This window comes from Cyberlindnera jadinii (genome assembly GCF_001661405.1).
Source record: "Cyberlindnera jadinii NRRL Y-1542 unplaced genomic scaffold CYBJAscaffold_24, whole genome shotgun sequence".
Taxonomy (NCBI): Eukaryota; Fungi; Ascomycota; class Saccharomycetes; order Phaffomycetales; family Wickerhamomycetaceae; genus Williopsis; species Williopsis jadinii.
In genome coordinates, this window is record NW_017963675.1 from 86,970 (window position 1) to 101,041 (window position 14,072).

Consider the following 14,072-nt stretch of genomic DNA (forward strand, 5'->3'; position numbering starts at 1 on the left):
TCACTGGGGGTGGCTGTAGCCACTCAGCTTGGTTAATGTGAGAATAACAAGCAAATAGTGCTAAAACAGCATCAAAACAGCATCAAAATGATTTGGAAATGGCATCCAGAGTGCATATCATGAACTCCGTATTCCGAGGGGTAAACAAGGTCGGATATTACCCCATTCCGCAAAACACCGAAAGAGGAAATTGCAGCCTCACCAGGACGAAAATTACAGCACAAAAAAACGCTGTCGAAAATTTGCCCCGTTCAAAACATCAACAACAGCACAAACTCACTATACAAAAACGACCACTGGTTCGTAACCAACGGTTCAATCTTACCAGGTGATTATTGAAGCTTGCCATTGCTTCGACCCTTCCGTCTTTGTCGTTTCTGTCTCTCTTTCTCTTCTCTTTTAATTATATTATCTTGAAACAACCCATGTCCTCTTCTGTAGCATCTCGCCGACCAAAGCGACTCGCAACGGACGTAATAGGCCAGTTGGAGGACCAGTTGAAGGTGAACGATAGGGACATTGGCTCGTGGTTGACGCTTATTCAACATGTGATTGCAAAGGATAAGACTGAACAGGTGCGTGCTATCTACGAGCAGTGTCTGAAGATATTCCCGTTTCTCGAGAGAATCTGGATAGGATACATTCAGTACGAGTTGAACAGAGGCGAGTTTGATAAAGTTGAGGAACTGTTCAAGAGATGCCTATTCCAGTCGACTGGTGTGGCGCTATGGCAGTGCTATGTTGGTTACATTAGAAGAAAGAACAATTTGATTACCGGTGGTGAGGAGGCTAGACGAGTCATCTTCCAGGCTTATGACCTTGCTGTGTCCAAGGTTGGCCAGGACCCGCTCAGTGGATCCCTGTGGGAAGAGTACATCCAGTTCATCGACGACTGGAAGCCAGGGTCATCCTGGGATGAGCAGCCAAAGTTCGATTTGAAGAGAAAAGTTCTGAAAAGAGCTCTCACCATACCGCTTGGAAATCTGGAGAAGCTGTGGACCATCTATACAACGTTTGAAAACGATTTAAACGTCACCACGGCTAGAAAATTCATCGCAGACATCTCAGGTGCCTACATGAACGCAAGATCTCTCTACAAGGAGTCCTCAAAGTTCCTAGACACCATTGATAGGTCTGATGATATAATTCCTGAGGGTGTTTATTCACCACAGCAGTTGAAGGCATGGAAAGGTTGGATATCTTGGGAGAAGTTGAACAGGCTGGAGCTGGATAACACACAGTTGCTGGAGCGTATCGACTACATCTACCAGCAAGCCATTCAAAAGTTGATCTTCCATCCAGAGATCTGGTTTGATATGGCTGATTATTACAAGCAGAATCCTCAGTACTTTTCAAGTACCAAATTACAGGACTTGTTGAGGGTGAGTCTGCTCGTCAACCCAGGGGCATTCAGTCTGAACTTCAAGTTGATTGATCTGTACGAATTGGATGACAACAGTGCGCAATTGACTAAGACCTTTGACAGTCTCCTAGAGTTCTTGAACCACAACTACTCGCAACTGCTCGAACAGGAGGAAGACTTGAAGGCCATTGCCTTGGAAGACTATATCAACCTCAAACAGTCGCAAGACGAGGATGGTGATGGCCCTGACGCTAAGCCAATATCTGAGGAGGAAAAAGAGAGCATCTATAAAGCAAACCCGGGAATCAAAGCGATTCGACTACAAATGCAGAAATTGTCAAAGACTGTATCTTTGACGTATTGTACCTATATGCACACCTTGAAACGTATGCGTGGTATTGAAGCTGCACGTCCAATATTCAAGGCTAGTCGTGCCTCTAAGGCTAAGACCCACCATATATTTACGGAGGCTGCTCTGATGGAGTACCGTCATGAGCCAACGAAGAAAATTGCATTAAAGGTGTTTGAGCTAGGGCTTAGACCTTCTAATTTCCCGAACGATGGTGAATTGATTTACAAATATTTACAGTTTCTCATGAGAACCCAGGATGATATCAACGTTCGTACGGTTTTCGAAACTACGTTGAAGAAGCCAATCGAACAGGAGTGGATGCAGAAATTGTTTAAGCTGATGGTTAGATTTGAATCCAGCACTGGTAGCTTGGAGAGCGTGGTTAGGTTGGAAGAGAAGTACCGTGAGCTATTTCCAGAGGAGGATGCAATCGGTCTATTTGCGGATCGTTATTCATTCAATGAATCAGCTATTTTCGACCCAGAGGTTGATTTGATCCGTTACAACGATCTGAAGCTGAGAAATCTCACAGGAAGTGAAGGTAAGAGATCGTTTGCACAGGTTGAAGAGGAGCGTGAAGGGCTCAATAACGCTGAAAATAAGGAAGACGAGAGCAGAAAGAAACAGCACGTTGAAAGTGAAGACACTGGCAACGATGTCGAACCACAATCTGTGGTGAAACCTGTGTCTCAAGGTGAATTCGTCACGGACGAGATTTACAACCTGTTAAGGGTCTTACCTAACAGTGCCAGTATCGGCGAACCACTGTTTAACAGCTCCAAGCTGATTGCTCTTTTAAAAGGTCTCGAGTAAGGCGACGAGAGGCGTGTGAAGTTAGAGCCTACAAGATGTACACTTTGACATACAGCGACGTACGTACATGTGCCATTGTCGTCTTCTGCCTGTCCTGCTGCTGACACTTGCACTTTCTCGAAATAGCATAAGTCTACATAAATCACATGGTTTTACACTGTTAATTGTATCATTTTAAACCTCCGTGCAGCAAAGGGTTCCAACTGTTGCCCAAAAAGGAGCCCTTTTGTAGCCTCTTGCAGACTTTTGAGCCGAACGTGATACTGCTGTCAAGGCAGAAAAAAGTGTCCGATATGGGCAATTCAAGCCTAAGAGGTAAAGTCCTTCCCACTGGGAAAGGTTTACGAAGCATACAACGGACATTTGACAAGCTCCTTTTCTCGCATGTATTGTCTACCATTCAGTCTGGAAGAAACCAGACGTTCTCCTCGTCATGAGCCAGTGATAGACCATCCACTCACCACCCGTCGTTCACGCAGCTGGAAGGCGTGTGTCTTTACCACTTTGCTGTGATATTCGACCTTCGGACTCGATTTCCGGGTTTATCAGTGAATTATATCAGCTGTGATTTACAGCAACACTTTACAATTATCACATCCTCTTTGGGATGTGAGAACAAGATGGAGCACGAATCCTCAAGATTCAAGTGTTTCTCTACACTGATTTGAAAGGCACTCCTTGAACCATTGTATTCCCGCTTTCTTAGCTCTTAGGAACTGAACCTCTTCTCTAATATTTCTGAATTATATTGTTATTAAGAATCATCTTATTGTCATTATTTATAGTTAAACTGGCACACCCTGAGCTAGGCAACGTACCACACAAAGGTCATTGGTGGTGGAAACATACATTGTGACGTCGATATAACTGGAAACATTAAGCTGAACCCCAAAGACCACGACCTCGACGGTGCACGCAGCATCCTCACCAAGTGTCTTGTTGCATCTCAAGACACACACACACACGAGGAGTGCGTTCATGCTCCTCTAAAGAAATCACTACCCTCTTGCCGTCTCCCCGACTTTCCAAGAGGACACGAAATGGCACATTTTCATCAACTTCACACCAAGAAGTCATTAGTAATCGATGTAGAATTACAAATCAACCTTCCCCGATCCCTTTCTCGAGTTGCTACTCCCCTCCACTTCACGAACAAACTACAGGTCACTTACACGAGTGACTCTTTACAGGAAATATGAGTTTCCTACGTGCTGTTGATCATTGCGTCGTATGATTGCAGAACTCTCGCCTCCTGCCAGGCGCTTCCAATACCACACTCCAGAGAACTGTACAACCAAAGACAGCGAGTATGTCGCCACACATGCGTAGAATATGTGTCGCTCAGAGCTGCCAATCCCGTCATCGGTACTCACACGGTACGCCCTATTGGCCCGGTGCACCCGGTTACGCCATGCGCAAGAGCCAGGGTTTCCTCCCACCTTCCAAGAGAGAGAAAGAGAGAAAGAGAGAGAGGGGAGAGTGGCCAGCTGGCGACACTGTTCTGCAGCTACAGCAACAATCACAGAATCAATTCCAGCCATAAGCATTGGCATCATCCAAACAGAGCTTCATCCTATCAGAGCTTCAGATCCACAACGCCCTCTCCGTCCTCGCCTTTCGTTTCCGTCAACAGTACGGAATCACACCCCAAAAAATTACACCTGCGTGCGCGTGGGGCTATAAAAAATTTGACACAAAACGCAGCGTCAAAAAGTCCGTCCCGCCCGCGCAGCCCTCTCCCGTAGGCGCATGCTTGCAAACATCAACACGCGGGAATTGAGCGTTCAGACTAGGTGTTTTGGTTTAAGCTCGGGGGTGTGATCATGTGTGCTGTGTGATCTGTGATCGGGCACAACGGAATGAGCACCCCCAAAATCAGCAGGTGTGTTAACTCTCCGCTTGGGCTGGAACCGAGTATCCGTGTGGATGTGTCAGAGCGGTCTTTTGTAGCAATGTGTATATAAAGGGACGACAATCTGTATGGCTTGTGTCTGAAGACCGCTGGTATCCCTTGTTCTGTAGAGTACTACAAACAGAAACTCACATCAAACGAGTAAATAATACCGGATAATAACCAATGGCAGGAAACCAAGCTACAGATGTCAACCCAGCAGTCGGCGTTGGTATTGCCTTGACCAACCACGGTTCTTCATGGCTTTGGGCAGTGTTCTCGATCTTCGGCCTGACCGCACTGGTGCACGCTTGGTACACGTTCTATCACCTCCATTTGGGCCGTGATAAGTTCAGAGCTTATTCTCATATTGGCCCTCTCTTCTCCGCTGCAACCTTGGCCTATGCGTACTTCACAATTGCATCCAACTTGGGCTGGACAGGTATCAACGTTGAGTTCCACAACTACCAGGAAGACCAGCAGGTCAGACAGATCTTCTACGCAAGATATGTTGGCTGGTTCCTTGCATGGCCAGGTCTTCTCTACACTTTCGAATTGAACGCACAGTCGCAACACGTTGTGTCCTCATCCGATCTCTTCAGCATATTGGGCCACTTGGCTGTGCAGCTCTGTTCCACAGAGGTGTTTGTTCTTGGACTCTTGATCGGCTCTTTGATCTCTTCCTCCTATAAGTGGGGTTACTGGACATTTGCTGTGTCTGCTCAGCTCTTTGCGTTGTCTTTGCTGCTGTATAGACAGGTTGCTTCTCAAACAAAGGCAACTTCATTGCCAAATTTGATCGTGATGGGATTCTACACGGTCTGCTTCCTGCTTTACCCTGTCTCCTGGGGCCTTTCTGAAGGTGGTAACGTCATCTCTGTGGATTCAGAGTCTGTCTTCTACGGTATTTTGGATCTTATTCTGTTCTGGATCATCCCAGTTGTCGTGCTATACGATTCTAGAAAGAATGGTACTTTCGTCGATGCAAACACTACAACTGGAGACGTTGAGAAGGCATACCACCCTGGTTTAAGAGCCTCCGGGGAGACCGAGGTTCCACAGACCTCTCCATTGGCAAGTGACGGTGTTGCTGTCCAGCCCTCAGAGACAACTGCACAAGCTGCTACCAATACAACTGTAACTCCGCAGTAATCAACTGAATGTATGGCTGGAACATAAAGACTTCACTAATTACCCTTGTGACAAGCTGAAATACATCTTTGATAATCAATCGCTGCTCGCATTACACGCCCAACTCCTTTACGAAGTCTTTAGAGATTGAGAAGTAATGTGCTCTATTATGTTTTTAACGATATGAACTAATCTTTATTAAATGAGAAATGCCCTTATATACGTGTGATTTGTAGTTCTGTCTATATAATCAAAAGTGGATATCAGCACCTAGTAAGAATGAAATGATGAGATAGAAATTGAAGACTGTGATACACAACCAGGTGATTATGCCAAACGATGCAACCCATTTACTGTTCGTATAGTCCACAATTTCAGCCTTTGGAGGTCTAGGATGGTGAGTTCTACCTGTTCTTGTTGCACCATAGTCGTTAGCATCGCTGCTCATCAATGAGCCGACATCACTCTCATCAATCGTCACCTCCACTTGCATAAACTTCTTAACAGACGTGAAGTAGATAAGTGGTGCGGAAACAAAGGGTAGAATCATGGAGAGGCAAACTTGGCTCCCGTTCAAGATGTCTGCAATACCTTTTCTTCCCATAGTTAGCGTGACAAATAGACATGGGACAATAGCGATGAGTCTAGTCAACAGTCTTCTCGCCCATGGACTAACTGACCACTGTATAAAGCCCTCACTGACTATTTGACCTGCCATGGTGCACACAATGCCTGCACTTTGACCACTGAAGAGCATTGCCCACGCAAAGACCAAACCGGCAGCTGGTGAGATATACCTTGTGAGCATTTCATAGATGGTCAACAAGTCCGCATCATCTGCATCTGGTTGGCCATACAGCGTAGCACCTGCAACGATCAAGATGGCTGAGTTAACAAACGTTGCAATTAAGGTGAGCGAGATGATCAGCTCGGCATATGAGTACTTCAGGCAGTACTGAATCGCCTGCAACGTTGGCCTAACAGGATCAACTCTTTGATGGTTGTGCTTGATGTCGTACTCTGTCAACCTCGGCTTGACCAGTGAGGAGCCCAAGTATAACGAATGTGGCATCACTGTGGCACCGAGAATACCCAGCGACAGGTATATTCCATTTTGCTCTGTCAGCTCCTTTGAAGGCAGGAACCCTCTGAACACGTGGAGTTTGTCAGGAACATCAATCTTGAAGAGCTCTATAACAAAGCAGGCACATGTGAGGAATACAAAGACACTCACAAAGATCTCGAATCCCCGAACGTTTCTCATGGAGTTCGATTCTGGTCTATATACAAATAGAATCAACAGAACGTCGAGGACTGTGAGTGCAACGCCATATGTCAAAGGGATGTTGAACAAGATCTCCAGGGCAATCGCAGTTCCCACCACTTCGGCCAGATCAGTCGCTATGATCGCCAGCTCGGCAAAGACATACAGCGTCAGGTTCAGCCAACGAGGCAGATGTTTTCGGCAGTTCTCAGCAAGGTCCAGCCCGGTGACAGACCCAAGCTTGATACACAGGCTTTGAAGAATCACCGCAAAGATATTCGATAACAGCACGGCAAACAACAACTTGTATTCATAGTTGGCACCACCAGACACCGACGTGGAGTAGTTGCCAGGGTCCATGTAAGCAACCGCTACCATGATGCCAGGACCAACGAATTTGGCATACTTGGCCAGTGCTCTCTTGACGTTGTCTATTGGCAAGGCCATGGTGTTCTCTTAGCTCTTAGCAGCACGGCTCCGTGGTCTCCTCCTCGGTGTAGGACGTTGGGAAAGGACGTTGGGAAAGGAGTCGAACAGCAACGGTTTAAACGACGATGCGCAAGATTCCGCCTATCACTGAGAACGGTGCCTGGTGATGTTTATTACCTCATCGACTAACCGGGGAGTGAAGCAAGGCAAATAATGCGTGTTTAATAGCCGAAAACGGTAAGTATCTTTATTGGGAAGGCGCCCGTGCCCGTGTTCCCAATACCGCATGTTTCCTCTTTGGGCAGTTTTCTTTGTTTATTTTTTTGCGCTTCAAATATTTTTCTGTTTGTGAGACTTTCCTCAACTTTCACTGAAATTGTAAACAAACCCATTGGCGGTCCAGCAAAACCTGTTGCTCATTAACCACTAAATGGAGAGGTCAAGAAGATCAAGGCTTAGTGAACTGTATGGAGATCCTGTTGGATACAAAGGCACTCCGGGATCAACAAAGTTCCGCGAGAGAGCCGGCATAGAGGAGTCTTTTGCAAGACAGCGACGTACAAGCAGATCAAGAGATGGTCTTCCGAAGGATGAGGGTGAGAATGCCGGGGTGAACCATCACAAGAGACAGGCGGCACAGGACACGCGTATACCTGCGACGATTCTCGATATCGGGTCGCAGAGGGCGTTTGCGCTGGCGATCTTTGCCATAATCGAGTCTTACAAGCTGTATGATCTCATATTGCTCAAGAACGGTATGCCTCTGTCCAGTGCAATCGGGTTAGGGTTTCTGAATCAACACCTGCACTTCTTGGTGAAGTACTTTATCTACGAGGCGACTTTCCTGTACTTCCTCCCAGAGTTCAGGATCCCCTCGTTGACTTTCTCTAAGATCATTGTCATTTTGCAAATTGCGCTGTTCCTGCTCATAAACCTCTTCCTGGTGAGCGATTTGAGCTTCCCACTCACGTCGGTTATGTTTGCCGCGTGGAAGAAGTTGAACTCTAAGGATCTGACTATATTGGGAAGCTCTGTGGACAGCGCAGTATTTGACGCTTCCAGCCACTTCAAAGGCTCCCATACAATCAAGATACTTCCTGAAAATACCATCCAGCTGAACCCATTCCATGACAGCTTTTGTCTTCCACAAGGTGCTACAGACTACCAACTCAATGTACCTATAAGATTGAACTCAACGTCAGACATTGACTTCCTCCAAGTGAAGTACACGGATTTTGAAACGAATCAACCAATATTGATGAACTATACGAGTAAAGACATCAAAAGGTTTGACACGAGCACCTTCAACGCGTTGTATGAAAGAGATACGCTATATGGACCAATGATCAACTATCTCAATTTGCCGGTGAATAAATTGGGATTGTACGAAGTTGTTCAAGCCCTGGACTCAAAGTTCTTGAGTTTGAGAACGTACTATTCTCCCTTGGTCGTTGTAAACTGTCCAACAGCAGCAATTGACAATTTTGCCGAGCTCTCGCAAGAAAAGTGTAAAGGGGATTCGTACTCAGTGAAGTTTATCGTTGAGGGTGTCCCTCCACTCAAGTTGAAGTACAAGAAATTCATCAATAATAATGTTCAGACGTTTAGTGATCAAAGCCTTCAGCCTGAATTCTTCCAGAGTCCCCTTCTCGGTTACTCAAGTGAAAAGGTTCTTTCTAAGGAGCACCTCTCTGATCTAAAATGGGCAACATCAAGAACTGTTGAGATCGACTTTGACAGTCCAGTTAATGAAATTGGAGACTACAATTTCAAAATCGAAGAGATTACAGACGGCCTTGGTAACTTGGTTAATTTCACAAACACTTTGAACGACGATTCTGAGCTATTCAACCAATACAGTCTCATGCAGAGCTTCTATTCACATGACTTGCCAAGAGTTCATCTTGAGGAAAGAGTTAACAGAAATACAAAGACCAAGAGATCTCTACGTCTTGCAATTGATCACTTCCCAGGTGACTCGGCCCCATTCGAGGCTCAAATCAAATATATCAGTGATGACGAATCAGAAGTGGAACTGTTTACTTATCTGTTCAAGGACGATAGAGATGAATATCCTGTGCAGAAACCAGGGACTTACACATTGGTATCCGTCAAGTCTAAACACTGTCGTTCGATCATTAGTGGTCGCTCGTCAGTTTCAATCCCATTACCTGTTGTACCAAAGTTAACAATTGAATCTCAACCAATTCAAGATTCGTGTGTGGGTCAAGTTGGTCTTGTCTTCGACATGGCATTTGTTGGTACACCACCATTCAAATTACACCAAACCGTTTACAAAATTGAGAATGGTAAGAGAGTAAATACACAGTCAACGACATTGACGTCGCAAGGTACAAGATTCCGCTTCAACTATGAGCCATCCGTTGAAGGAAACTATGAGATCGCTTTCAACAAGCTTGTTGACTCTTTATACTCGGATCCAATCGAATTACAACCGGCACGCGATTATACATTCACCACTTCAATGAGAGTCAAGCCAAGTGCGGAGATCAAACATTATCAGAACCGTGGTGCTCTGTGTCTTGGTTCTAGTGTAAGAATCCCTGTTCAGCTTAAGGGTGAAGCTCCTTTTGTGTTGGAGTATGATGTGATCGAAACACAATCCAACAAGAGAATCCCTTATACAGTTAAGGATATCAAGGGTGACTCATATGAGATTGAAACTCCTGCATTCAAAGTTGGTGGAGAGTACATATTGTCACTCACTTCTGTGAAGGATAACTCTGGTTGTCTTGTTAGTTTGACTGGTGCTGATGCAAAGATTGCAGTGAGACGTGAAGTTCCATCTGTTGGGTTCGGAGTAGGAGAAGATCATAATAAGATTAAAATCAAAAAGGGGGAGACCACGGATGTCCCGTTAAGATTACTTGGTGAAGGACCATTTGATGTCGATTTTGATTTCTACAATTCTGAAGGTCTGTTCGTATCCTCAAAGAAAAAGCATTTCCATAGTGCACACAAGGGCCACCTTACTGTTTCAGAAGCTGGTACATACAAGCTGAAATCAGTAAAGGACTCATCCTGTCGGGGAACTGTCAGTGATACCGACAGCTATGCTGTGGAATACCATCCAATACCATCAGTGTCTATCAGTGAACACTCGGATGTTAAACCCATTAAGTCAAATGTGTTTGAAAAGAACAATGCGTGCCAAATGAATGGTAGCTCTGTTGATTTAGTTCTACATGGCTCTGCGCCATTTGTTGTTGAATACACTGTCCTCAATCCAAGCGGAGCGAGATCCTCAAAGTCATTATCCGTTGCAACCAGATTTGCGTCATTAAGGTTCCCTAACGACAAACCTGGTGAGTACAAGTACTTCATCACAGGTGTTTATGATGCTCTCTATTCAAAGTATGATCTTGATAAGATCCACTATAGCATGGACGAAATCGTTGTGAAGCAGGTTGTATCTCCTTCTCCTCGTGCTGAATTCAAGAACAAGAGAAAGGTTTACCGAACATGCACAACAAATGTTCTGGATAAGGACGTTCTTGAACCTATCCCATTGAATATTGATGGCAACGTTCCAATCACTGTAACTTTTGAGGTTATACATGAGAGTAGTTCCAAGTCAGAATTCATCACTTTGAGTAAGATTACATCTACTTCTGACCTCAAAGACTTGTACCGTGGTCTTAAACTTGGAAACCATATGATTCGTATTGTGAAGGTCATTGATGCTGGTGGGTGTATACAGACTGGGTTCTCCGATAATGGCTACGTCTCTATCTCAATCACAGATACACCAAAGATCAACCAACTTGACTCGAGCATTAACTACTGTGTTGGAGACCACATCGGCTATCAATTGATTGGTACTCCTCCATTTTCGATTGTTTACGGATTCAATGATCTCACATTGAAAGCTACTGAAACATCTTCACAATTCTCCAGATTGGCCGCTGAACCTGGTACCATTTCCATCAAGTCATTGAAAGACTCTGCATCTAACTGTGTTGTGAACTTTACTCTTCCTGAAAACAGGGATAAGGAAGAAAGACTCTCTATTATTGTTCACCCTATCCCATCTGTTGAGGTTTCACAAGGTGACTACACTATTCAGGATATTCATGAGGGTGACCAGGCGGAGATCATATTCTCATTCGAAGGAACTCCTCCATTCTCGTTGACATACGTAAGAACTGAACAAGTTGCATCAAAGAGAGGCAAATCCAGATCACAAGTTGTTGAAACTCATACCGTGAATGACATATATTCGTATGAATACCGTGTTCTCACAAGCTTACAAGGTACATATCAAGCCGTTGAGGTTTCAGATGCCTACTGTGTTGCAAGAAATGACTGATGAGACTGAAAAAGAAAGCAAACATGTATACTAGTAATAGAATTTCAAGATTCGTGTTAATATAATCTATGTATAATGTTTTGTTCAAACCAATCAATCGATTGTTAGGTTGCCTCTCTACTTATCTGTTGTGCCTGAGGTGCTCCTTAACCACACAAATTCGTCTACAATAGCGATTATAATAGAATCACCGTATATTAAAGCCCTATCCTAACCAGTACCCATGATACCCGGACCTAAAAGGCCGATTGCTAGCACTAGTCTTAGAAGAACATAGCAGCAGCGATGGCAATGGCACCAGCGCCAGCACCGACCTTAGCAACACCGTTCTCAGCAGTTTGCACAACGAAGGAAGTGGAGGTTTCCTCCTCAGCAACGGTGGTGGTGGAAGCTGGCTCCTGAGAAGACTCCTCAGAGGAAGACTCTTCCTTACCAGGGGTAAAGTCAGCAGCAGTGGAACCATCAGAAAGAGAAGCTCTGATAGCAACTGGGTTTGGACCCTCAGTGCCGGCCAAGACGTTGTAGTCCTCGTCAAGAGAGAAACCAGCACCGTTGTAGAGCAAGTAGCCGTCAACGATGGAGAAGACAGTGGATGCATCAGAACCAGAGTAAATACCGTCATCTTGGACAACAGCGTAGACACCATCAGCACCCAAGTTCAACTTACCATCGTCGTCGATCTTAGCGTTGATGTAGTTGTTGGTTTGGGTGTCTGCCTGGAGCTTACCAGTCATGATACTGACTGGGGCGTTTTGGTAACTAGCACCAGATCTGATGAGAACCAAACCGAAGGACTCGGAGTCAGCGAAAGCGGTGGCTGCCATAGCCAAGGAAACGAAGATAGAAGAGTATTGCATTTTCTGTAGATTAATTATCCGAACGAATGTGAATTGAAGATACACTTATGGACAACATGAATCGAAAGAAACATGGAACATGGACCCGTTTTTATAGTTGAAATCGGACGACGTGAGAAAAGGGTTTTTTGCCTTGACAAGTCAATAAGAACTCTCAGATCCATGCTATTTCATGCATTGAAGGTTGTATGTTTGGGCTGGCTATCATTTACGTGTAAAAGAAGTGAATCTATGGTGACTTTTCCTCCCTTCCAAGAAGTTTCGAAAGAGGTGTTTTGCTCTGTATGCAGGACCATGCACTACTGTACGAAGAAGGGGAGTCAGGCTGAAATAGGCTTTAGCCTTTAAGTCATCATGCTGCACTTCGTCACGCCTGAAGGGGAAGACGAGCGAGACCAAGATCAATGAATATTCGGACGGTGAGAGCACCTGTAACACTTTCCCAAGCTTCAATGTCTGAGACCCGCTCTGCGTTAAACACTGTAGAGCTACGTATCTAAATTGAGATGCCTTGGTTAAATTTGGAGCCCAGATGACAGCATGACCGGGAGAACCCTTTTTGCCTGAACTGTAATTGTAATACAAGTGGTGGGCTGAAGCTGAAGAACCTATTCACTCCACTATATGGGCGACGATCTACGTAGCCCTTGCTTGCAGTTTTCAGGTTACACGCGTCAGTATCCTCATTTGGATGACTGTGAAGGTCCGAAGGCTGGAAGGTGAAACACACTTTTAAGACGCGATGCGTTTTTCCCTGACGTTCTATATATGTAGTTTGACAAAACAAACGCCACATGGATGGAGAGGTGTGAATCAGAGAGTATATGCCTCGTGGGTGACGGTCATGTTTCAAATTGACTTGTATGAAGGTTTGTTCAATGGTGTGCCATGAATAACTGGACCCGCTGCACAGAAGCTGTCGGGTCTAACTTTAACGTGTGCACGTTTTTTTAAGCCAGCACCAGCTTTTCGGTAGCTTAAGAGAGATCCTTATGACAATTGGTTTACATTATTGGTTAATTGGCGAGAATTCTATTTATGGAATGCGGATCTGTGTTTGCGTAGTTTGTACGATATTGGTGATGATGATCCTACAGACGTCTGTGTCTCAGGCTCTAAACGTGCATTTGGTCACCGAACACAGATGTCAAGATTCGAATTACTGTGGCAATACGGTACTTATCAATACACATTCGGATCAAACACACAATTGGGGTAACAGGATGATGTAAAGTTATTGGGTGTGTAAACATGGATGGTTTCCATATGGGTTTTTACATATAAAACGTGTCATAAAAAAGCGGCTTGTGATGGCCACGATGACGCCCAATGCACTGGCGCAGGTGCTAACCAAGCAGAAGCTTTGGCTAAACTCACACAACTGCTTCTATTTGCTATAATTGCAAGGAACAGTGACACTGAGGCCCATGAAAAACCCCGATTTCCACTTTAGGACATTTATTTATGTTTTTGGGCGATTTTATACACGATACATGATCCCAGGCGTGAGTGTTTAGGCGTCCATGCCTCAACATTACTCAGAGTGGAGGTCAATTACTGAAACTGGAGGTCAACTTCTCAATTGGGAAGTTACTCCTACATCCCCAGTGCAACATTCCACGCAAGCACATAGGAACATGCA

The 14,072-nt window shown here is 44.9% G+C and overlaps 5 protein-coding genes across 5 annotated transcripts; 3 read left to right on the forward strand and 2 right to left on the reverse strand.

Annotated features, from left to right (window-relative positions):
* Positions 1 to 275: 275 nt before the first annotated feature.
* On the forward strand, positions 276 to 2,715 carry RNA14 (cleavage polyadenylation factor subunit RNA14). Its single transcript, XM_020215965.1, has one exon. It carries the CDS (start codon positions 426 to 428, stop codon positions 2,526 to 2,528), a length of 2,103 nt encoding a protein of 700 aa, XP_020067950.1. The 5' UTR covers positions 276 to 425; the 3' UTR covers positions 2,529 to 2,715.
* Positions 2,716 to 4,614: 1,899 nt separating this feature from the next.
* Positions 4,615 to 5,391, forward strand: CYBJADRAFT_115415 (opsin family protein; the record flags this gene model as incomplete). The annotated part of the gene is made up of 1 exon (XM_020212188.1): positions 4,615 to 5,391. A coding segment is annotated over one exon (777 nt), but the record flags the coding sequence as incomplete, so codon positions are not given.
* A 409-nt stretch (positions 5,392 to 5,800) lies between these two features.
* Positions 5,801 to 7,544, reverse strand: SMF3 (putative divalent metal ion transporter SMF3; the record flags this gene model as incomplete). Its single annotated transcript, XM_020213460.1, has 1 exon — positions 5,801 to 7,544. The coding sequence occupies exon 1, from the start codon at positions 7,259 to 7,261 to the stop codon at positions 5,801 to 5,803; it is 1,461 nt and encodes a 486-aa protein (XP_020067952.1). The 5' UTR covers positions 7,262 to 7,544.
* An 87-nt stretch (positions 7,545 to 7,631) lies between these two features.
* POM152 (Pom152p) lies at positions 7,632 to 11,630 on the forward strand. The gene has a single exon (XM_020215966.1). It carries the CDS (start codon positions 7,674 to 7,676, stop codon positions 11,571 to 11,573), a length of 3,900 nt encoding a protein of 1,299 aa, XP_020067953.1. The 5' UTR covers positions 7,632 to 7,673; the 3' UTR covers positions 11,574 to 11,630.
* A 130-nt stretch (positions 11,631 to 11,760) lies between these two features.
* CYBJADRAFT_169869 (uncharacterized protein) lies at positions 11,761 to 12,581 on the reverse strand. Its single transcript, XM_020215967.1, has one exon. The coding sequence runs from the start codon at positions 12,428 to 12,430 to the stop codon at positions 11,837 to 11,839; it is 594 nt and encodes a 197-aa protein (XP_020067954.1). The 5' UTR covers positions 12,431 to 12,581; the 3' UTR covers positions 11,761 to 11,836.
* Between the last annotated feature and the right edge of the window lie 1,491 nt (positions 12,582 to 14,072).